At 54.3% G+C, this 24,477-nt stretch overlaps 1 protein-coding gene across 1 annotated transcript in view; it reads left to right on the forward strand.

The window, feature by feature from the left end:
• DNAI1 (dynein axonemal intermediate chain 1) overlaps positions 1 to 24,477 on the forward strand; it is a 60,841-nt gene that overhangs the window by 30,059 nt on the left and 6,305 nt on the right. The window contains exons 10-16 of the mRNA XM_032635024.1: positions 3,720 to 3,804; positions 7,532 to 7,649; positions 7,949 to 7,992; positions 17,529 to 17,776; positions 22,307 to 22,396; positions 22,526 to 22,613; positions 23,202 to 23,281. Coding sequence (XP_032490915.1) covers positions 3,720 to 3,804; positions 7,532 to 7,649; positions 7,949 to 7,992; positions 17,529 to 17,776; positions 22,307 to 22,396; positions 22,526 to 22,613; positions 23,202 to 23,281 — 753 coding nt within the window. The remainder of the gene's footprint in view (positions 1 to 3,719; positions 3,805 to 7,531; positions 7,650 to 7,948; positions 7,993 to 17,528; positions 17,777 to 22,306; positions 22,397 to 22,525; positions 22,614 to 23,201; positions 23,282 to 24,477) is intronic.

The raw sequence follows: 24,477 nt of genomic DNA on the forward strand, positions 1-24,477 counted from the left end.
GCTCCCATGGCTCAGTCACAGAGAATAACTGAGTGGTACCTTGGCTCCTGGGTAGACAGAAGCCTGGCTGTCTGTGAGGACTTCACAGACACTTAAGGCATGATGCTAATGATACTTATGAACAGTTCTTTCCTTGTGGGAAGGTGTGAGGAGAGCTATAACTGCCTCTGGCTTTCCACAGATCACCCCAATTTTATATAGGTCTGGAGGCTAGCAGGAATTCAGGATTGTTGGGCTAGGGGGCAACAGAAGACATGAATGTTATTAAAAGCCTGGTGTGCACCCTGGAAGAGCTTGGGAGTCTTCCCAGGGCAGAGTGGCATGTGAAGATAAGGTACCACCTCCCTGGCCAAAAGTTCATGGGGTTTGGGAGGGTGATTTTCTCTTGGACCTTCAGTCTTTGGGTTTACTTGCACTCAATTCTTCACGTCCAGGAGCCAAGTCAGAGCTGATCACAGCTGATCATAGAGTCCAAGCCAATGGGTATTGCAACACTGCGTTGCATTTGCCATGAAGAGCTATGCAAGAGTCATAATAGAGGTCATGGTTGGGAGCTCACTGTGGGTGTAGCCAGCATAGGTTTGGAGATCATCATGGAAGTTAACAGGGATAGGTCACTGCAGGGAGGGTCACCACAGGGAGATGATGAGGGGCCACATTTGTCCCTTCAATAGAGAGAGAGCTGGGTCAGGAGCCAGAGTCCCATTACGGAGATCAGGATGAGTTTGACGTGCAATGGGGAGGGAAGGACAATGTCCACAGGAAGCCAGGGTCACGTTCAGCACCTCGGAGAGCTCCCAGACAGCTCTCAGGGAAATGGTTCTGCTCCACTCCAGAACAGAAGCCAGATCGTACTCTTCCTTTGTCTGAAGTCTGCCCACTTCCACTCAATTCCATGCCCGTGAAAAGTCACATTTTAGGGGAGGTTTGAGGGTTCCCAGCCCTGGCTTAATAGGAACTGCCCAATTCAGTTTCATTTAATCACAGAGCAATCACTTGGTGATCATGACCATGCTGAGTACAGGAACCCTGAGGTGAAAGATAAGTCCCTGCCCTGCAGGTTGCCCTGTTCAGACCCTTAACTTTCCCTGCACCGTTCCCTAGAGGTTAGGGGCTTCAGAGGGGCTGTTGGACTGGGTCCAGTTTCGCTTGAAGGTCCATCAGGGGTTTGGCTATGGGCTCTGGGACGTTGGTCAAAGAAAACCTTAACTGCAGTCACCAGGACCCACAGACCAGAAGAAAGATCCCTGTGACTGAGACTGAAAACTGTCCTTGGGTCTCAGCCCTACCAGAGTTGGTGTCTAGGGAGGCAGGACCACACTGGGTTCTTCCAGCTTGGCTAACATGAAAGGCTGTGATGCAGGCAGATTCCAGCCCTCTGAACCAAGAAATACAGTGGAACAGGACACTGGGAGTATAACATAGACAGTTAATACTGTCTATGTTATACTGTCTATGTCTATGTTGAATAGTATTCTATTCAACCTCCCCCCAAGGGAACTGATCTCTAACTGGGAATCCCAAGTACTGAGCAAGGCTATCTGTAGAGCAGATTGGGGGTGGCAGTTACCTTCCCCTTTGCTGAGGCCCAGCACAGGAACAGAGTGATACCCCTTTCTCAGAGACCCAGATCTGATTAGGTTGGTATAAAATTCAAGTGTGTGAGAGGAGAGAAAGCAGAATAACTTCATGATACTCTGTCAGAAGGTCTGCAGTGGTAGATCTCAGGTTTCTGTCTCACTAATGATTCGGGTAAATGTACAGAAATGAATGTAAGTTTGTCTTATCTGAGAGATTAAGACAGCAAAGGGGGAAAGGGCTCAGAGGCCACAAGTTCAGTCAGAACCAACAAAGAGCTGTGTCTGCTCAAGTAGCATAGTTTCTGGAACCATACTCTCTCCTCAGAGCGCATGTGGATCCCTGAGTCTCCCAGGACCAGGAAAGGGTGGTCAGGCTGGGTAGGAACTGGCTCTCTTTGTGGGGCTGAGAACGCAGGCCCTAGAGTCCACAGATTTGAGTGTACATCCTGGCTTTGCTGTGGAGCTGGATTTTTCTAAAACCTGTTCCCTCATCTGTAGACAGCCTAATGATACCTGATTTGCAAGACTGTCATGAGAACCCAAGATAATATATGCACAGCACCTAAAATAGTACTTGCTTGATACTGGTTGACAGGTGGTGGCTGTTAATATGCCATGCATGGCTGATGGAACTGGGAGGGTTCGCCTGAAGGAGTGCTGACTCGAGGAATGAGGTGCTGTCCTCCTACATCAGAGGACCTAGCATCTGGCACACAAGTCTCTATGGCTGGAGGACAGAGTTAGGACCACGGGTATAAGACCCAGGGAAGTAGGTTTCAGCTAACAGCCTGTCTTACCGTACAAGATACTGCCTGACTTGGGGAGAGGTGTTTGCCAGGAAGCTGCTGAGGGGGAAGGATTCCTGCTTTGGGTCAGGGAATAGGGGGTAGTGGCTGGGACCAGGTGAACTCTGAGAGTTGTGATTATAAGACTCCAGTGAATGTCTTTGGTCAGTTTTCTGAAATAAGCTTGGAGTCGGTTTGCAAACTGATGAGAGAGTCTCAGAGGCAGTCCCCCATGTGTGACTTTGTAAGTAATCCCCCACCACACAGGGCCTCATGTTTCCTCTGACACCACCATCACCATCACTACCGGGCACTGGGCTACTAACACCATGGTGCTCATTACATTTAATCCTACAACGACCCCATGACGCAGGTGGCATTATCCATCCCCACTGTATCAGAGTACTCTAAAACACAGAGATGTAGTTTACCTAAAGTTGCCACTCGGCTCCTAATCTGTGGGATGGGATGGGATGGTGATGCTGGTCCGTGTGGTCCCAGAACCCGTTCTCTTAACCACTGCCTGACACTGTCAGTCCTGGGAAATCTCATATTTGAGAGCCATGGGCCTGGCCCTCTGGAGCCCCTCTGGAGGGCTGTCCACTCCACTGGTTCATTCCTGCCACCTGCCCTAAACTCTTTAGGCCCTTCTTGCCAGCCCCAAACTCTTTGCTCCTCTTTTAACCCGTTAAATGGTTTATGTTATGGAATTTCACATAATGATGATCTTGTTTTTTTGTTCAGAATGAGTCATTTTCCCCTGACATGAAACTTCACGCTTTCTCCTTGGCCTGGGCCGTGGACAGGGCCCTGGGTTAGGAGTCAGTTCTGCCTTGTACTCCCTGTGTAGAAGCGGGCCTCTTTCCTCTCCCTGGGCCTCGGTGTCCTCCTCAACTCTTGACTAAATAAGTTGGACCAGAAGATCTCTGAGAACTTTAACAGGAGCCCTTGTTGCTCAGGCTGGTGAAACTTCTGTCCCCACCAAAGAAGTCTCCTACCTACCCTGTCTGCTGTCCCCTCCAATACCCCTCCTGGGCTCTCTTCAGTGCCCTGTCTTGTGCTCAGAGATACACCTTCCCCAGGATAAGCTCAGGATGAAAGAGCAGGAGGCAGGCTCTGCCCAGGGGCCAAGTATGGCAGTACAGACTCCTTGTGCCACTTGTGAGCTGGGCATTCCCAGAAGAGGATGTTGGGGAGAACTGGGCCTTGAGGCACAAAGAGATACCTTTACAGAGCTATCTGGGGTGGGTGGTGTCAAAGAGGCATCGCTGAACCAATTGTAAGTCAGGGCTGTGGCTCAGGGCACGACCTTCCAGATGCTGGCTTAGGACCTGTGGCTCCTGTATCTCCACAGAGTGATGACATCACCAAAGTGACCCAAGCTGCTAAAATCGTGGAGCGGATGGTCAACCAGAACACATATGATGATGTTGCTCAAGGTTAGACTTAAAGTGCTGGCAACTACTATTATTACCTGTATTAAAAATCCCTCATACAGGGGCTTCCCTGGTGGCGCAGTGGTTGAGAATCCGCCTGCGGATGCAGGGGACACGGGTTCGTGCCCTGGTCCGAGAAGATCCCACATGCCGCGGAGCGGCTAGGCCCGTGAGCCATGGCCACTGAGCCTGCGCGTCCGGAGCCTGTGCTCCACAACGGGAGAGGCCACAACAGTGAGAGGCCCGCGTACCGCAAAAAAAAAAAAAAATCCCTCATACAAAATGAGTATTTGAGTGTCCCATGCAAGGTCCTACAGGTGCAAGGGGAGAAAAAATAATCCCTTCTCTGGATGTCACTAGGGAGATAAGGCTTGACACAGGTCAAACAGGAACAATAGCGTAAGAAAAAAATGGGTGTGGTGATGAGATCTGACAATGGTGCAGCAAAAAATCTGCACATTAGTGATTTAATAGCATCTTTCTAACAATCCTAGGAGGCGGCAGAGCAGAGATTTTTATCCCTTCTTCACACACGACAAAGCTAAGGCCAAGGCCACCTGACTAGTGAAAGGCAGAGAGGACCCAAACCCAGGTCTTAAGGCACCTAATTCTGTGCTCTGTTTTCTACTCTGTCCAGCTTAGGGACCATATAAGTGATAGAATGCAGACAGAAACTGCTCTGGGGCTCGTCAAGAATGGAGATGGGGAAGTGAGGAGTGGCAGCAGTCAAGGAAGGCTTCAGGGAGGGCTGAGCTGGATGCCAAGGGATAAGCAGAGTTTGAGTGGGAGATTAGCAGAGGGCAGGTGCGCTGGGCAGGAGACAGCACGAGCAGTGACTCAGTGGTGAAAATGAATTGGAAAGGACTCTGGGAACAAGGGTCAGCATGCTCAGTGACCCCGACAGGGGCTCTGTTGGAAAGTGGTGAGAGTTCAGGCTGGTGAAGTGGTCGGGGCCACTTAAGCAAGGGCCTCGAATGTCACGCAGGGAATCTGAGCTTTCTCTGCAGAGAGTTCAAAGATACTGTCCAGGCAGGGACACAGCCCGAGGAGAGCAGGGCTGGAGGAGGGTACCACTGGGCAGAATACAGCGGCAGGGGCGAGGGTGAGGTTCCGGTGTGGGTAGAGTGGGCCTCACTGCACCTTACCCAGAATGCATCATCAGGGTTGGAGAAAAAGGTGCAGTTACAACAGTGAACAGCAAGCACCAGCCTTCCCTGGGAATGGCCTATGTACCAGGCGTTGCAGGGTGCAATTTACATGTATTATTTCATCCTGGCAGCCACACTGTCAGGTGGAAACCACTATTACCTCCATTTTATAGATGAGACATTCAGGCTGAAATGTCACCACTGGTTCGAAAACACAGCTAGTGTGAGGTGTGAGCGGCACGATCAGGACTCGAACACAGGCCCCCTGGATCCATAGCCTAAGCACTTTAGCACGAGGCCACAGAGCCACTGAGCTGGAAGAGACATTTCAAATAAACACTCAATAGGTCTATGGGAGTGATTAATTAGTGACGAGGTGAAGAAAGAGATTGATTCAGAAACGCTTAAATCCTGGGGGCCTGGGAAATTCTGGTGTCTTTGACAGAGCCAGGGAAACGGAATCCTTCCCATGGCATGAACAGCACATTCCCAAGTGGCTTGTATTTCCCTAAGAGGTTGTGCATTTATTTGGAGCAGCTGCCTCCCCAGAGCTGGCAGCTCCCCACTGCTGGCTGGTCTCCTCTGCTGACAGCCCAGGGTTCTTCTTGGTGACTTGATGCTCATTGCTCACCCATGGGACAGAGAAACCAGGGCTGCCAAGACCAGCAGCCTAAACAAGCCCCCTTGTTATCATTCAGGCTGGAAAACGACCTTGAGGGCTTTTCAAAGCTGTCAAAGTACACGGCAGCTGTGAATGAATTTGTTACTCACACAGCTTGGCTTCCTGAAACCCAGACTCCGCAATCCGCCCACCAAAGAGCTGCAAACATGATTAATATCCATGGAGGAACGGGCCTTGGTGAACCTTTTTCATCTATAAGAACACGGTCACAGAAAAATGCATTGAACCTTGATTTTTTAAAATTGCATATACACTTTTCCCTTTGGGAAGAAGTGAAAACAGAGAAGTGTTACCAATTAATCTCCTCTCTGAAACGAAGTCTTTTCAAAGATAGTCTGAGCTCAGGGATCTCTGATGGGATCAAGGCTCATGCCTCTGACCACTCTAATCTTTTTTTTTTGTCTGAGCCATTTTTTTTTTTTTTTTTTTTTTTTTTTTGCGGTACGTGGGCCTCTCACTGTTGTGGCCTCTCCCACTGTGGAGCACAGGCTCTGGACGCGCAGGCTCAGTGGCCATGGCTCACGGGCCCAGCCGCTCCGCAGCATGTGGGATCTTCCCGGACCGGGGCACGAACCCTTGTCCCCTGCATCAGCAGGCGGACTCTCAACCACTGCGCCACCAGGGAAGCCCTGTCTGAGCCATTTTTGAGGGCTGAACGTAGTCCCCAAACCTCGAAGTGTGGGGTGTTGTGAGAGAGGCTGGGGCCGTGCCTGGGCATGTCCTTGACCACGTTGGATAAGAGGATCATTTTCTAATGGGTTGGAAAGAAGACCGAGAACCATTTCCCTTCTGTTGATCTATTTTGTTCCCTTTTTTGAACAGTCATCAGGTGTCTGCTCTGTGGCTGGCCCCTGTGCTAGGGACTGCGGGTCCAGAGATGAAAATAATGTACTTCCTGCTCCCCAGGAGCCATCTGCCGGAGTGGGGAGACAGGCAAAAGGATAAAGAGAGGCAACGACGCTGAATGACACACGTTTCAGCAGACGAGAGGCAGGGCTGGGACGGAGGAGGAGGTGAACTCTGCTCAGCAAGAAAGTGAAGGCCTCACAGAGCAGGGGGAGTTTGATCTGGATCTAGAGTGAGTGGGAGTTTTCAGGAGGAGCAGGACATTTTAGACACTGTTTGATACAGAGGGTAGGTGAACAGTTGGCTGGAAATGACATGGAAGTAGTGGCCAGGAGCCTCGGTTTGACCAGGGAGCCCCTGTGCAAGGGGAGCCATCGAGGGGTTTTCAGGGCAGTAGGGGAGGTGGTTTATTCTGCAGAATGTGGACTGGAGGAGTGTCCGGAGGTAGAGAGACCAGCTAGGAGGGTGGCATAAGAGTCTGGGTGATGGCTTTTGGGGCCTGAACCTAGGAAGTGGCTATGGGTCTGGAGAGAAGTGAATGGACTAAAAAGATAATCAGAAGGAAAACATGAGAAATGATGGGAAAAGATCAGTCAAGGTTTACCAAGATTTCTGGTTTAGACAAGTACAAGGATGGAGGGAGCTTCTTCCTAAGCTAGAGGAAATGGGAGGTAGAGACAGTTTAGGACAGGAGATGAACTTGAGCTCAAAGGACCCATGAGGGAGCCAGGCAGCTTCACTCCAGCGGGGCTTGGCCGTGGATATGAAGATGGACAGACCTGGAATTATTATCCTCAAGGACATAGCCACTTTAGTGTAATTTACCTCCAAAAACAACAATGACAGTAACAACAACATTGTAGAGAGCTTACTCTGTGCCAGGTATTTTTCTAAGTACTTTACATATATTAGCAGTTAATCCCCACAACAGTCCTTTGAGATAGGTACTATTACTATTCCCACTCTGAAATACAAAGAGGTTAATTGTTTTGGCCAAGGAGGTCCAGACAGAAAGTGGCAGTCCCAGGGCTGACTCAGCCTGTGTGTGTTTAAGATTTTAAGTACTACGAGGATGCAGCTGACGAATACCGGGACCAGGAGGGTACGCTGCTGCCTCTCTGGAAGTTCCAAAACGACAAAGCCAAGCGCCTGGCCGTCACCGCCCTCTGCTGGTGAGTATAGACATTGCAGAAAACCTGGACTCCCTGAGCGCCTGCTGCGTGCCAAGCCCTGAGCAGGGCGCTTCTACCGCGCTTAATCACTTTGAAGGTGACGCGTAGCATTACGGAAAAACGTGAGACTGGGATTCTTATGGGATCGTCCCAGGTCTCTAAGCTCAACAGGGATTCTTATGGGATCGTCCCAGGTCTCTAAGCTCAACAGTAGATGTCTACAGTGTAGTTAAGCCACCACTGTACAGGGGAGAGCCATGTCCATTTCCTGGGCCAAGGGGCTCTTATTTCTCTTGCAGGAATCCAAAGTACAATGATCTGTTTGCGGTGGGACATGGCTCCTGTAAGTAATCTGGCTACTTGTTCATTTTCTCACTCAACCAGCAAACACGAAGTACCTACTCAGTGCAGAGCTCTTTGCCAGGTGTGAAAGATTCAAAGATGACTAAGCCTAGCGCCCTCGGGGTGCTCACAGTCTAATGGAGAAGACCCACTGTCATGCTGGTAGTTAGTGCTGGATGAAGGAATATGCCAAAATGAGCCTCGAAGGAGTTATTATGGTAAAGGGAGCAGCATATGCAAAGGTCTGGAGGCATGAGCGATATGGGGAGGAAATGAAGCTGTAGAGGGGGCCAGGGTTAGCCCCCAAAGGGCTTGGTAAGCCATTCCAGGAAACTTGGACCTTCTCCGGAGAGGAAAACACTGAAGGAATTTGACAAGGGCTGGGACACAACCACTGCAGGGGGGATTTGCAGGCGTGAGACTGGAGGCTGGAGACCAGCTAGGAGACTGGGGAGGCATCCCAAGGAGAGATGGCAGGATCTGAACTACCAGCGTGGAGTGGAGATGGAGAAGTGGATTTGAGAAGGATGAGAAGGTAGACTGGACCAGACCTGGGGAGGGGTTTGGTGGTGAGGCCTGAAGGAGGAGAGTTTCCTGAGCAGGCCCTGGAGCAGGCGGGGTGGGGAAGGGGGGCAAGCGCTTGATGTTCATCACTGGCCCCGAACCCTGGGAGACCACCGCCTTCCGGGATGCTCCCGTCCCCGCCAGTTTCCATCACCCCACAGCAGGAGGCAACACTGTGGAAACCGTGTGGCGCTTTGCTTTCCCTTCGTGTTCCTTGGTCCCTGCAGAAGCCCCTGCCTCTGCACTGGCCTGGGCGTTCCCTCTTCCTAACGGGAGAGGGCCCCATACTTCACGCTAGCCGCAGCTCCCTAGGCGAACAACATGTTCTCTGGCTAGGAGGATTAGCTTCTGCGGACAGAAAGACCTTCCCATTCTCTAAGCCGCTGCTGGCTGGCAGGCGTACAAGCTCCTGGTCTCTGCCCCTCAGACCGCCTGTCCGCCCAGCCCATTCTTTGACCAGTGTCGGGGAGGGAGGGGAGGGCCAGGAGGAGTGGGTGTTTGTCATTCCTCTCAGGGAGAAGCCCTTGGAGCTGCGCCTAGTCTCATGGTCTGGGCCGCCTTTGAGGATGCCCTAAATGCCCGCTTTGTGTCCCCACTCCTGAGGACGGGCTACTGCCAAGAGGGAAGCGCCCACCCCCTCTGGCAGGGAACTAGCACATTCCTCGCCCTCTGCTGCAGCTACTGGGCCAGGAACAGGGCAGGGGGATGAGCAGGCCCTCCCAGGAGTGGGTGTGGACCCCTCTCTGAGGCTGATCAGCCCAGGCTCTCTGCCCAGGACTGAGGTAGGGATGTGGGGTGCTCCCCAGCAGATGGGAGGAGAAACTGCTTCAGCTCTAGCCCTATCCTCCTCTCGCCGAGGACCAGGAGGGGCGTCAGCTGGTTGGGGTCATATAGAGGTTGTCCATGGGGGCAGCCTTAGCCAGGAGCGGTGGAGAAGAGTAACCCACCCCACAGGAATCGACGGCCCCAAGCCCAACAGGCCCAGAGGCCTCCTTTGGGCAGGCACACACCCAAGAAGGGTCTCTTTGTCCTTTGTTGGCCACATCCACGTCCCTGGATGGCACTGCTATCAGCTGCAGAACTTCTGGCTGGAGGGTCACTTCCCAGTGGTGTGACCTCGGGCCAGAAGCTGCTCTCAGCCTTGGTGTTTTCACTGGTGACCTGGAGAGGCTGACACCTGCGGGCCCTTTGTCCCAGGGCCATCATGAGACATGCGTGGAAGAAAAGCAGCAAATGTGCCCCATGAGCTGTAGGAACCACTCGCATAAAGGACAACCATTGCTGACTTGTCTGGCATTCTGTCTCCTAGCTCTCCTGCAGGACCCTCCGGGGCCCTGAGCAGAGAGCGGGGGCTATAGGGACAGAGGGGTATCAGACAAGGCCCCTACCTCTTCTCTTAGAGAGCTGGACCCGGCAGTGGCGGCGGCGGCGGTATTTGCTGTCACTGGTATGGGAGCTGTTGACCAGTTTTCCAACGGGCATCTATTCTCCAGAGCCTTGTACATGTCAGCATCAACGTGCAGAGGGCTGAGCAGAGCCAGGCTGGGCTGGAATGCAGAGGGGCCCCTGCATTCACTCCTGAGGTCACCCCTGGGAGTCCCATGCTCTCAAGTGCCCAGGTGCCTCCCTGGAAGAAAGAGGGGCAAAGCTGAGGCAGGCCAAAGGCACCCTAGTTACTGGGCGGGGTCATTGTGAGGGGCAGCTGGATCACCAGCATCCATCACACTGTCTTTGCAAATTCCCAGCAGCCAACCTCCCAGTATCAGACTCGGCCTCCTGTGGCCGGACTCTAAAGTGAGAATTTGGATTTGTTGTTGGGTTTGACCCTGATGAGCTCAGCCCAGGGCTCCTTTTGCCTGGAATTCCCAGATGTGGATTCTCTGACCCAGCCAAATAAGACTTGGGCAGGGGTAGGCATGCACCCTAGGAAGGACTGGGGCCAAGGCTGGTCGTCTGGAGCCAGGCCAGGAGCAAGCTGGTGAGGAAAAGAGCCCAGGCAACTACTTGCGACCGCACAGAAGCGATCACACCCGCCTCCCCTCGTGGCTGCTGGGTACCAGATGGTGGACATGTCAGGCTGCATATAGGGCAGAGACTGGGGTGCCCTCTAGGGCCAGGCTCCATGTCTCAGCAGAGTGAAGAAAGGCTGTCAGCAGGTGAAAGCAGATAGAGGAACACTGGAAGGCAAAGGAGGTGGTCTAGGAAGAGCTGGCCCACGGGGCAAAGCTGGGATGCAATTATATCAGGCTGCTGCACTGAAGGGGTGCTTTCCAGCCCATTAGGCAGTTCACAGCAGGGAAATGGGGACTCCTCGTGATCTGCTGGGCAGGGATGGTGGAACACATCCTAGACACTGTGTGGTCCTGACTGGCTATCACACACGAGACAGGGAGGAAGCCTCCCAGCAGGACACATCTTAGAAAGGCAGAAAAGCCAGCTGTCCCTCAGCCCAGCCTCTGAGGGACAGCACCCTCAAAAGGGGCCAGAGTCAGGCCTTGAGTCCCAGCGCTAAACCCATTCCCACTCTGCCCCACCACCTCCTGGCCGGTCAGTCAGCCTGCCCAGGCCAGGGATGCACTTGTAGGGATTTAAATCTTTCCTGATCATTTATTTGTCAGCTTCACTAATTAAGCAGTGTTAATTTCATTTACTGAAAATGGAAATTCATCCACCTCATTTCTCCCTGTTCATCCTCCACACACAAAATCCATCACTCCTCAGCTGCAGGCTGTGTAAAATTTACAGGACTAATTATCTTGTCAGGTCTCTTTGTAAATACAGTCCATAAAGGCCACTGTACTCACTGGGTTGTAGTGCAAGGGCATTCCCATTGTTAGTTTAATTACTGGTTAGTTATTTAGGTTCTCAAATGTTTGCCTCATTTTCCCTAAATCAAATTAAATGTCCCGCTTGATGTATTCTGTCTCCAAGGCTGTGCTCTTTATTCCCCACACTGTTTAAATATGACTTCTAATCAGGTGAGAGCTCTTGGAAAAGCCCAGCTACCTGGAAGGCTGGATCCAGCCTGGCAGCACGGTCTGTGGGCCACACTGGAGGTTTGGAACACTCTAGCACTGATGTACTTTCTTGGGGGCAGCCTTGGGCCAGTCCCCTGCCTTTGGAGATGAAAATTCTAACCCAAAGGGCATATCTGTTCCTGGAGCCCAAGGTGGCAGGGCTGGGGTGTGGGAAACTGAGGGAGGGTTTCATTATTGTCATCAGAAGAGCTGGGGATCATTGCCTCTATCCCCCTGACTTCTAGAGGGATTGCTTCCAAACCACCGCAGAAAAAGGTACCATCTGCGGGGCTGTTGGGCTGCACCCCACAGGCCCGCAAGCCTGGTAACCGCCCAGCTGTGAGACCAAAGAAGGAGCCCAGAGAAAGTGACAGAGACACCCGCAACTTATTGGATAGGGAATCTTACAAGTCAGAAGCAGAAGGTCCTGGAGCGACACCCACACCGTGTATGGCAGACCGCACGCAGGACATGGCCACCATCCTTGCTGCTGGGGGAGAAGGAGGCTACCATTTATAGGGGGAATTGGCATCAGGTGGGCTCATCAGTCGCCAGGGAAACCAGCAGCTGGGGCAGGGGGCAAGCACGTAGGTAGTTACTGATTCAGTCCTATGATTAAGAGAATTAGATGGTCATGTGAGTAAGGTGTAGGTGAAGCAGGGACTGGTTGATCAGGGGATGCGCAGAGAGCAAGAGAACAGCCATCCTGAGTGGCCTCTCCCTCTGATTCCTAAAAGTAGAGTTTGGGTCCACCTTCCCCGAAAGCCTACTGTATTAGTTTCCTATTGCTGAAGTAACAAATTACCGTGAACATGATGGCTTAAAACAACACAAAATTATTATCTTACAGTTCTGGAGGTCAGACATCTAAACTGGGTTTTGCTGAGCAAAAATCAGGTGTCAGCAGGCCCATCCACTTCCCTGCCTTTCCCAGTTTGGAGGCTGCCCATATTCCATGGCTTGTGGCCTCCTTCCAGCTAGCAATTGCATCATTGCAGATATCTGCTTCTGCTGTCACACCTCCTTCTCTGACTCTCCTGCCTCTTTCCTTCCCTTATAAGGACTCCTATGATTACACTGGGTCCACCCGGATAATCCAGGATAATCTCCCCATCTCAAGGTCTTTAATTTAATCACATCTACAAAATCTCTCTTGCTGTGCAAAGTAACATATTTATGGGCTCTGGAGATTAGGACATGGACATTTGGGGGGCATTATTCTGCCTACCACAGCCCCCTCCGAGTGCCGTTTTCATGCCTTAATAAGGGAGTCATTAAACAGCTGCTGCCTTAGAGTCAGTTCTGGGCTGGATTCGTTTGGGAGCCACAGGAAGAGAGGAGGAGGCCTGCTGACCGACACTGTCTTGGTATCGTTGTCTCTGCAGCTTGGCATCTACTTCCCTCTGACCACTGACCTGGCTTTAGCCAGATGCCCCAACATGCCCTCTGTCTGCCTTGCCATCCCCGAATCCTGAGCAGAAGCCCAGGCTTCTCCTGACAGCCAGAACTCTCCAGAGTGATCTAGAGCTCTTCCTTGTAGGGCAGGGGTAGAGCTGTGAGGCGGAGGCCCACACTGGTGATTGCCAGTCCAAGAAGGCATCCATCCATGCTACTCACTGGGCACTACTCTGCTAGGGCCCTGGCAGAGGGAGCTGAGGGCAGTGAGAGCTTTGGTCTATGGTGGAATTAAGCCACCTGTCCCCTGAGACCATGGCTTTCTGAGAAGCACCAGATCAGGCTCTATCAGGGAGTTGATTCTCCTCCCCCAAATCTCGTGGATCATTGAAGGTCAGAGTCAGGGAGGCCTTAGAGATTATCCAGCAGAGCAGGGTTAGCAGGAGGCAACTCTCTCACTGGAGACAGTAAGCCTGCTGGGCCATGCCAGGGCATGCTCCCTCACTCCATTCTTTGGTGGCAGGCTAAGGAAAAGACCTGCTCACAGCCACCTGTAATAATGTGGTACAGGTAGAGGAGTTCCTGGGGGTAGGGTGGGCACTCACAGAGGAGAGGCTGAACGGTCTAGAAGCCTTACTGGAGAAGGGCAAAAGTGCAAAGTGGAGCTAAGGCCAGGCCAGCGGCCCTCTCCCCCTGTCTTGGAGTCACACACCACGTGGTTTCTCCTCCCCACCTCCCCTCAGCCCTCCCTCTGTCTTTTTCTCCCTTTCCCTTCCTCTATTCCTCTTTCCCTTTCACCCAGCCACACATACTCTCTGAAATCCTATGGCCTAGAATAACCTGGAATTCTTTCACTGGCCCCAGACTTCAGGGCTCCTGCCTCTTTATGTAATGGAGTGTGGAGTCGGGGGCTCCCATCTGTGTCACTGGGCCCTCCGGTCCTGCTGTGGGGAGCCAGGTAGTCTGTGGGATTCAGGACAAAGTACCCCAGGGCCCAGGGCCCAAGGCTCTGTGAGCCTTGAGCCTGATAGGATTCTATCTCTCACTGGGAACTGAGGCGCTGTAGGTGACCTTGATGCCAATGTCTTACTGGGACTGCTGGTGACCTGGCTGGCGGCATCATACTGGGAATGATGGCAGGCTGGGCGATGATGTCACTAGGACTGCTGGTAGCCTGAGCAACGATATCACATGGGGACCATTGGTGGTCTGAGTAGTGATGTCATTTTAGGACTTCTAGAAGACAAGATGATGCTATCATGCTGGCACCGTTGCAGGTTAGGGCAGTGATGTCACGTTGGGCACACTTAGATAGTGGAACAGTGAGGTCTCATAGGGGGCTGGAGATGGCATGAGAAGATCATAGAATAAGACAGAGTGGAGAGGAAGCCCCAGCTGAATGAGAATTTTTCTCTGCTTTCCTGGTGAGGTTTGGCAGACAAAGCCTTGAACTGGAATTCAGGAAACACATGGTCTAGCCATGATTAGAAGCTGTGATTTTTTTTTTTTTTTTTTGGCTGCATTGGGTCTTCGTTGCGGTGCGTGGGCTTCTCATTGCGGTGGCCTCTCTTGTTGCAGAGCACAGCCTCTAGGTGCATGGGCTTCAGTAGTTGCAGCATGTGGGCTCAGTAGTTCAGTAGTTGTGGCGCACGGGCTCAGTTGCTCCCCAGCATGTGGGATCTTCCCGGACCAGGGATCGAACCTGTGTCCCCTGCATTGGCAGGCAGATTCTTAACCACTGCGCCACCAGGGAAGTCCCGAGAAGCTGTGATCTTTATGTCGGGAGGGCTTGTTTGGTTGCAAATAGCAGAGACCCCTAGGGCCAGGTTAAGAACGGGAGGCTTACTGTCAGGATGCATGTGGCCTGGGAACGCAGGCAGGACCTCAGGCCTTAGTGTGGCTGGTTGCTTCTGTGTCCCTGCCTCGTGAAATCCACGCTTCTCTCTGCCAGAAGTTTTCTCTCGTCATGCCTGACTGCCCTGGCCCTTACTCATTCTCTAGTCCAAGATTCTGGAAGGATTGGCTGTGCCAGTCGCCCCAACACCCCAACAGGTCTGGTGCCCCCTTCTCCTCCTTTCTCCACCTCCATGTAAAGATCAGATTAGTGCCACTACCCTGAGCAGAGTAACTGCAGCGATAAACAGGCTATTGGGTGTGGCAAACACCAAGCAATGGGTCTAACGCACTAGGGGACACCATTCTCCCCTCTGGCCTCAGTTTACCCAACTATAAAATCCAGGGGCCATAGTTCAGTGAGTGGGTCAGAGATGTCCTCACTGCAGAGTTACTAAGCCGACCTAGGGTTTCCAACCCTCCTTTCCTGGTTCCACTGGTCATGAAGGCTCTGTGTGTGTGCAGGGGCACACGGTGCTGGAAGCGTGTCTAGAGAAAGTGAGTCATCACTGCTGTCCCTCAAGGGGCCAGATACCATGGCACAGTGAGAGCAAGTGTGAGGTCATGCCTGCCTTTGCCCCTTGGTGCCATAAGGAGAGCATCTGAGAACTCAGCCTGAGCATCACTCACCCAGCCACCCTGCCTTTCACTCCCCCTCTGGCCCGCCCACTCCCACTCTGTCAGTCTTGCCCGGCATCAAGGCCAGATTGGATGTCAAGGGCATCTACAGCTCACCTCTGGCCTGGCATTTAATACTTTGATTACCAAGCGAGGGTTTGCCCATTCAGCCACGGGGTCTGGCTCCCTGTCACCACACTAGGGGCTGCTGAGGGCAAGCCCACGTCTCCAGTGGGGTGTGTCTGTCCCTGCCAGGCTCAGCCCAGGGGGAGGCCCAGATCAGGTGCTCAGGATTTGGGTCATGAATTAAAGGAACGGCAAGTGACCATCACACTGCCCGGTTCAAGCCCTTCGTGGTCTGGGTGGGAAAGACACTCCCCTCAGCCAACTGCAGATCTCTCCCCGAATTCAAGAGTCAGCCCTTGGGGCCCAGCCTGGAGCCCTACGCGGTGAGGTACTGCCAGCTCCCATCCCCCACCTCAAGGCCAGTCTTTGAGATAGTGCCGGGCACAGGGTGACCCAACCTGGATTTCCTCACTTTCCCCAGAGCAGAAGCATTTTCCTTCCTGAACCACTGCATGCCCTCCCCGTGGCTCAGGCTGGACCCTTGTACCTTGCACTCCAGGGGCAGCCCCCTCCTTGCACAGGAAGACTCCCGTGCAGTTGATCAGGGGAGGGGTTCCTGACAGGAGTCCCAGAGCTGGTGACAGTTAGCCACGGCAAGGGAAGGTGGGCTCCCCCACAGACAGCTGCACTGGTGGGCAGGCCAGCTGCCCTCAGCTTCCAGCTCTGCCCACCTGAGGCCAGCCTGGCTCCTGGCTGCTCCCTGCTCCCTAACCCTGGCTCCCAGGAAGCATCCGCTGTGCTTGCAGAGTGCCCAGGGTGAGGATACCTGGGACCTGGTCATAGCTGGGCTCATGCCCAGAGCCCAGGGAGCCCAGCCCAGACTGTCCCAGTCACCTGCTCCCTCAAGAAAGGGGCAGCCTTAGACACAAGACAGAGAGAATGACTCAGCAAAACTCACCAAGTTGGGGCTGCTTCCCTGTCCTTCCTGCCCATGGGCTCCTCACCTCAGGACTGGCCACTCTGGGAGGAGGGCCCAGGCCTGCAGTGGCCAGGGGCAGAGGAGATAGCCCTGGGGGGCCGGCGGAGCTAAAAGGCTGCCTTAGCATAGGGCCCCCAAGACAGGGGGCTGCTCTAGACTTCCACCTTTCCAGCTCTGGCTCTTCTGAGCTTGGGAAGGGTCCTGGGCTGGTGGCGGGAGAGCGGGAATGGACGGCTGGGACTGTATTCCATTCAGTGACTGTGTTATCAGGATGGGCGCCAAATGCGCGGAGCATGAAGGAGTGTGGGAGGCGTTCCCTTGCCATGGGGCGGGCCGGGAAGAGGACGTCTGCTGAGCGGTCCACTGTTGATCACCGAAGGCTGCACCCAGGCCAGAGGGATAGCACGGTGGCCTATGGAAGCCTGACTGGCTGGCCTGGGACCTTGCGAATCTGGGAGCATGCTTAGAGCTAGGGCTCAGGCTGCAGCTGGGGACTGTGGGACCAGAGGGTCTGGGAAGATGCCCACAGGTGGCTAGTGTGGGACTCCTACAGGCAATTCCGTGTTCGTCCAGACTGAACCCCTGTCCCTGGCTGGGGACGAGGGGTACATGGCCATTATCCCAACACCTAAGGGCAGGAGATGGGCTGGGCATCTGGACCCTCTCTGAGGATACTGCTCCTTCCCAAGCCCACCCACATTCTTCACTTAACAACTCTTTGAGCCTGCAGCACCCCCTTTCCTGTACCCCAGGGAGACTAAGGAGAATGTCCATCCCTCAGATATGCCCGGTCACCTTATCTGTTGGATCCTCTCGTGAACCCTGAGAAGGGGGTGGGTCAAGTCGCATGATTCTGTCTCACGGAGAGAGAAGATGAAGCCCCGAGAGGTCTCCCACGCTCTGTCAAAGGCAGAACTGGGCAGGGCTTGTCCACCCCGTGAGGGAGGGGCCAGGGCTTCCCCAGCAGGGACTGTCCAATCACCGCCACCCTCTTCCCTGGGCCAGATGACTTCATGAAGCAGAGCCGGGGCATGCTGCTGTTCTATAGCATGAAGAACCCCAGCTTCCCCGAATACACCTTCAGCAGCGAGAGCGGCATCCTGTGTCTGGACGTGCACGTGGACCACCCCTACCTAGTGGTGGTGGGCCACTACGACGGCAACGTGGCCATTTACAACCTCAAGAAGCCCTACTCCCAGCCCTCCTTTCGCAGCTCAGCCAAGTCTGGCAAGCACACAGACCCCGTGTGGCAGGTCAGCCTTGGACCAGGGTGGGAGAAGTGGGTGGGACTGAGTAGCGTGTGGGCCTGGGAGCCACCGGACGAGGGGCCTTGGGGAGGAGAGGGCCACAGGCAAGGGCATGGGGATGACAGCTACCAGCTTAGAGACCAAGGAGCTGGGTGTGAGAAGGGTCAGAGAAGGGCACAGGCGAGGCGTCAGGAGGCAAGAGGGTTTGTGGTAAGAGCTGGGGTCCGCTGCCTCAGAGCTCCCATCAAGCAGGGCCCATCTGTCTGCTAAGGATCTCGGATCTCTTAGAAGTAGTGGTCGGTGACTCAGAGCCCGTGGTGGGAAGCCCCCAGGGCCTGATGGGCCTCTGCTGAGTGTGTCAAGGGCTCCAAGGGTCTATGATCTTCCTCAGCTCCCCACAGGGGCTCTCTTCTGCCATCTGGGCTAGATTTGGGGAACTCCCAGGTAGGGGTAGGCACTGCCCGTTCTCTGCCTTCTTGGTGGGGCTGTAAGGCCTGGTAGGTGATGTCTGTCCCTGAGGCTTCTGTGTAACACCCATCTTCTCCAGTCAGGCATAGAATGGGACCATTACCTAGTCACTGGGGCCAGATTTCACCCTGACTCTGCGTCTCCCATCTTATTGCGCTGGGAGTGGATTTCACAGTTTCATTCTCAGAGTCTCTTAGCTCTGGCTTTGCAGGCCCTTCCTCACTGTGTTCCAAAGGTCCCCCTCCTTCTGAGGCTGTGTACCCTCACCCCATGGGCAGGCCTGGGAGAGTCTAAGCATAGATTTCTGCCTCAAGTTGCCCAAGGCCTCTGGGCTCCTCAGGCAGTGCTGGGATCTGTCTTCTCACCTTCCTCTCCCCCTTGCCCTGACAGGGTCTGCAGGCGGGCTCTGCACCCCTGCCTGTCTGGCCCTGAGCTTCCTGAGTCATGTGGACACCCCAGGCACTGGCTCTCAACTCCCAGACAGGCCTGAGCAGAGGGAGGGCTGTCCAGGCACAGGGGATATGGTGGCCTCTCAGCTTCATCCTTTACCCAGAGCTGGGGCACCCCCTGCCCCTAAACACCCTCCCCACAGTTCTCGACCAAAGCAGGAGCCCAACTTGCAGCCTCAGGAGTTCTCTCCTCTGAAAAGCCCACCTCCCCATTCATCGCGTCCAGGCCCGCAGAAGTCTCCAGACACGGGGAGGGTGTCTGCAGAGACTTTAAAGCCCAGGGCGAGGAGAAAAGACTTGCTTTGATCAAACTGAACCAGCACCAGCCCCGGCCCGGCTTTCCCAGTACGGCCAGACAGCCCAGGGCCAAGCACGGAGCATCTCCGGGTGGCCTGACTATCCTCCTCAAGCCCAGGAGAGGGCGAGGGGCCAAGGCCAGCTACCCTACTCCCAGTCTGCTCTGTTCTCTGAATCAAATCGCGGGTTGGAGAGAGAAGTAGGGTGTGCAGGAGACACAGTTTCCCCTTCACTGGGCGGGTGCCAGGGACACTGGACGGGGTGGCCTTCTGTTCTCCCACCATCCTGTCAGGAAAACAGGGCTGCTGCCTTTGCAAAACCGAAGACTCAGAGTTCTTGGCTGGAATCAGGGCTTGCGACATGGGAGGGGCCTGCCTCTCACTCCTTTAATGACTTCCCGTTCTCTTCTTTCGCTCTCATTCCCTCCCTGCCTCTTCATTCATCCATTCATTCATCAACTCCTGCCTGTTCTCTCCTCTAGGAGCTGAGGATGCTCAGGGCTTGGTGTCTGGATACGGCAGCCACAGCTGAGCAGGATACGGAGTGTGCTAAGGAGGGCTCATGGGGGCTCTGAGGACTGTCCAGATTGTCTGGGATGGGGACCAGGGGCCAGAGGGCCAGGGAGGTCTTCCTAAAGGAAGGAACACCTAAGCTGAATCGTGAAGAATGAGGAAGTATTCGTTAGACGAAGAAGGGTACAAAGGGGTCACGCGTGCACCGGAAAGACACGGGCAAGCAGAGGGGCCTGCTGGGCAACAACACACCGCGTGGAGCTCAGCGTCAGGGACTCCTGAGCTCAGTCGTGAGTGTGCTTCTCTAGCAAGTAGGAAGCTTGGACTTTGCACGTTAGTGGTCTCAAATGAAGTGTCGGTACAGAAGCCCGATGTATGAATAAGATGAGAGTGGGGCTGCTCTGGTAGGGTCAGGGGCCTGATTGCTTGAGGGTCCCCTGTTACCACTCCCCGCATCCCCTGAGCTACTTTCACAAGGCTCCTAAGAGTTTGTCCCGGCAGAGTTTGAAAATCCCTGCCCAACCATCAGAGGGTTTGGGGCAGAGAAGTCCCACAGTCAGGTAGTGTCTCGGAGATGTCCTCTGGCCACAGCATGAGAGATCTTGAAGCCTGAGCTACAACAGGGGCAGTGGAGATAAAAATGAGGAGGTAGGGTTGAGAGCTGTCGAGGCAGTCAAATCATGAACAGGAAACGACTGATTGGATATGGGGAAAAGGAAAAATTGGTGACGGTGCCTGGGACTCCGGCTTGGGGGACCCAATAGGAAATCCATGGATTTCTGGCCGGAAGTTAATATAAGAAGCCAGAGGAGGAGATGTCCTACTGGCAGTTGACTGTATATCCTGGAGCTTGAAGAAGAGCCAGGCTGATGAATGAGGTGTCAGAGACATCAGAGTCTAAGTCCTTCTCAACAGGACTGTGTCTTGGGAGGAACGAGATAGGTTGTTTTAGATCTCAGATGCCAGGCTGGGGGCAGACGGACTTTGTTCTGTTGGCAGCGGGGAGCCATGGAAGGTTTTGGAGCCAGGGAGAGAACCGTCTGTCCGAAGGAGAGTGCAGCCCTGTTCAGGCCCCGCTGTGAAGCCTCAGCCACGACACTCTGCAGGGTGTGTGTGTGTGTATATATATTCTGTGCTACACCGGGGAAGGGAAGGGGGCAGGAAGGATATGAGCAGATCCCTGGGGTCAAACATGCCTGCCCTAATCAGATAAGGCAAAAGAGAAGGAATCGGTGAAACAGGCCTCCGTCTCCTCCCTACCACCTGCTTCCTGGGCATTCATGCATTGTCTTAACCCCACTTCCACCTGCCCCCTCTTGGCCCTCTTTATTCCTACCCTCCCACCTGGACCCCAGGAGCACGTGTGTGACTTGCACACACACGTGCACACACACACACGTACATGGCTCACTTGCATATACACACACACACCACCCCCCAGCTGGGCATCAGGCTGCTAAGTGGGGTGTGAAATACAATTTCCGTGCACGCTGGTGGCCGCTCATTAAACACTTCCCTTGGCAGCTCCCTCGCGCCTCTTACAGCCTGGCCTTTGACACCCCCTGTCCCCTCCCCCCTTTAAAGGGACTGCCTTTACACAGAAGAGGAAGCGGTCTCAGCATCAGGGCTGCTCTGACTTGTGCCTCACAAGCTCTGTGGTGCTCTAGGCCCCCCAGTGAAAGCACAAAAGAGCAGCCTGCCCAGACAGACCCTGGCAGGACTGGGTCTGCCCTCCTGCAGCTCTGACCAGCCAGGCCTGAGGCATGGCCCCGGAAGAGCAATCCCCTCCCCGCTACACACACCCCTCAAGGGCCAGGTGACAACTGTGGTTACAGGCAGCAGCCCTGGGTTCCTGTCCTCCCTCACTGGGCCTCTGCTTGTGACAGGGTGAAGGGACAGTGGCCCCAGCACAGGAGGCCTGGAGGGAACTGGAGGGTGGAAAGATCTGGGCACCCAGCCCTGCCCCAGCTCTCCCAGACGTGGCTTGGCCAGGCCTCCACATCTGGCAACAGAAACTTGAGCCTCAAGCGTGTCATCTTCATAAGACAACAGCTCTGTCTCCCAAACACTTTCGCATATGTTTGCTTCCAGCCCAGAGAAGATGGGTGGGGCAGGATTATTAACCCCAATTTGCAGATGGGGAAATGCAGCTCACATCTGAGATCTGGGAGCAAGATTCTGGAAGCAGGGGCTAGTGGTGAAGTGAAGTTGGGAACAGAAGAGAGCCGCCTAGAGAAAGGCCAAGCCTGGATGGGGAGGGTGGTGGAGGGAGGCTGTTCCTCCCCACTGCCCAAGGAAGCAGGAAAAAGCCTCCCAAGAGCCTTGCCACCCTGATTCCTAGCATGATGGTAATACTGAGGATATCAGCTAATAATATTTATTGAACACTTCATATTTGCAATGTTCTGACCTAAGGGCTTCACACTCATTGTTTCATTTATTCCTTACAACAAGCCCATGCTATTATGGCTCCTGTTTTGTAAATGAGGAAGCTGGTTGATAGGCTCTGTCCTTCCCAGGCCCTGTAAGGAGGTCAAACCCAGAGCCACTGCCTTCTTACAACTGGGCTCCTAAAACTCAACCCAGGGAGGAAACGGGCACGTCCAGTGCTGAGCCCGGACACTGGGCAGTGCCCCGACTGGCCTGTTACCTCAGGGTGCTCAGGGAGAGAGGAATGAGTGGAAGGAGGGAGGGCGGGGAAATCAGGGGACTCTGGGATATGGGCTCCCGGAACTGGCTTCTGGACCTCAGATGGGTTCTTGAGGGGCCCTAACCCAACACCCTAGAGCTCACAGTTTGGGATGTTTCAGGTCAAGTGGCAGAAGGATGACATGGACCACAACCTTAACTTCTTCTCTGTATCATCTGATGGCAGGATCGTGTCTTGGACGCTCGTGAAGGTGCCTGTTTCCCAGAAAGGGTCATGCAGGGGTGGAGATAGGGAGTGGGGGGAGATGAATGACAGAGGGACCCCCAACCTTGCCGGTCCGGCCCCACCCATGTGTTTCCCCCTCCCTCTGTGACTGCAGAGCGAGCTGGTTCACACAGATGTCATCAAGCTGAAGGTGGAGGACAGCACGACCGAGGGTCTCGAGGGCTTGCAGATACACACAGTGGGTAAGAGCCCCAGCCCCTCACATCCACGCCTGGCCACGTCACCCCAGCCCATGAGGTGTCTGGTCCTCCCTCTTTCTGCCGCACCGTGCCTCCACTTGTGCCTGACCGGAGGTAATGAGAAAGCCTGGCCCAGTGCACCCAGCCCTTGGCCATTTGCAGACCCTCCCTGTTTATGCAGATTGGGTGCTGTTATGCAGATCCAGCCCTGTTTATGCAGATCAGGTCCCTGTTTACCCAGATCCTCTCCCTGTTTACTCAATTCCTCCCCTGTTTATGCAGACTAGAACCCTGTTTGCACAGACCATATCCCTGTTTGCAGACCCTGTCCCTGTTTACCCTGACCCTGACCCTGTTTAACTCAATCCCTGCCTTGTTTATCCGGGCCCCATTCCTGTCTGCAGAAGCCCTGGCCCGTTTGCAGAGTCCTAACTGCCCGGGACAAGCTGCAGGCCAGAGACCCAGTTTCTGTTTGCCTGGCTGGCCCCAGCCATCCCTCACAAGCACCTGGGCTCAGGCCATCCTGGGTAGAGGAGGTGCTGGGAGCCTCCCTCCCAGAACTGGCCTAAAGCTGTTCGCTCTTCTCCCAAGGCTGTGGCACTGCCTTTGACTTCCACAAAGAGATCGACTACCTGTTCCTAGTGGGCACAGAGGAGGGGAAAATCTACAAGGTGAGGCAGCACTGCCCTCAATGCTAGCTCCTTACAGGGCCTCTTAGACCTGGGAGCTTATCGTTCTCAACAGACCCTATTCGGACAGATCTTAGGGCTCCTCAGTTCTGGAAGGCTTCTTGCGGGAAGAGAATGCATTTCTTGACCTGCTTGGGTGGCGGGAAGAGTGGCTGAGTGCAGGAAAGGGGATGGAGAATCTAGAGGGTGACTTTGGCCCAGCCCAGCATCCTTCCCTCTGGGTCCTGCTCCCTTCCTGGGAGTGGAGGAGGTAGAGCTGGGAGGGGAGGTTGGGGGGCTTGGAACATTCTGGGGAGACTTCCTGGAGGAGATCTGAACTTGAGCTGAGCTTCCAAGGCCAGGTAACAAGAAAATTTATCTCTGAATACCGGGTTCATCCCAGCCGGCAGCAGGATGGAACTTCAGGGCCAGTTTCTGCCAAGTCTCAGTGTTAGTAGGTGAACCTCCTTCTGAACCTTCATCCAGCCAGAAATAGCTCTGCCGCAAGCTTTTCTTAGGCTCAGAGACTCAGAATGTTAATTACAGGCTGCCTCCCGGAGCCCCTGAGGCCCAGGCAGAGCTGGTCTGAATGCAAAAGAGGTCCCCACCCCCACCCCCCTCCCAGTGGCCGTGCGGGAGAGAGGAAGAGGCTAGTTGGCCACTCAGTCTCCTGGAGGGAGGGTGTGAGGGGCCTGCTGGTCAGGGCAAGAAACCGAATGAGAAATCGTGAGATTGGGACTTGCTCCAGGCTCTGTACTTGCTCTCACCTGGGCAAGGTGGGATGTTTATCACTGCTGCAAGGCTTCTGTCCATGCAGGTGGATCCAGCGCTCTGTCTGCCTGTACGCAGGCCTTGGTCTGGACACAGGCGAGACACCACACCTCCCCCAGGGCCCCTTACACCTGCTCTGCCTGGGTTCAGGGAGGGAAGGCCTTTTCTGCCAGGCCTGGAATGCTCTGGGCAGACTTCCCTCACCCTCCAGGAAGACTCCCCTGCCCAGCCCCTTAAGCCCCTCCTTTCTCTCTGGTTGCTTTGAGGGTGAGAAATGCAGCCGAGAGCTTGGCCACAGCCCAGCTGTGACAGTGATGTGGGGCGAGGACAGAAGAGGAATCTCAGGGTCTGACCCTCCAGGGCCCCCAGGGAAGTGGTGGCTGCTGACCTCTCTCACTCCTGAACCCCGCTTCCCCACCCTCACCCCA

The sequence above is a fragment of the Phocoena sinus genome, chromosome 6 (genome assembly GCF_008692025.1).
Source record: "Phocoena sinus isolate mPhoSin1 chromosome 6, mPhoSin1.pri, whole genome shotgun sequence".
NCBI lineage: Eukaryota > Metazoa > Chordata > Mammalia > Artiodactyla > Phocoenidae > Phocoena > Phocoena sinus.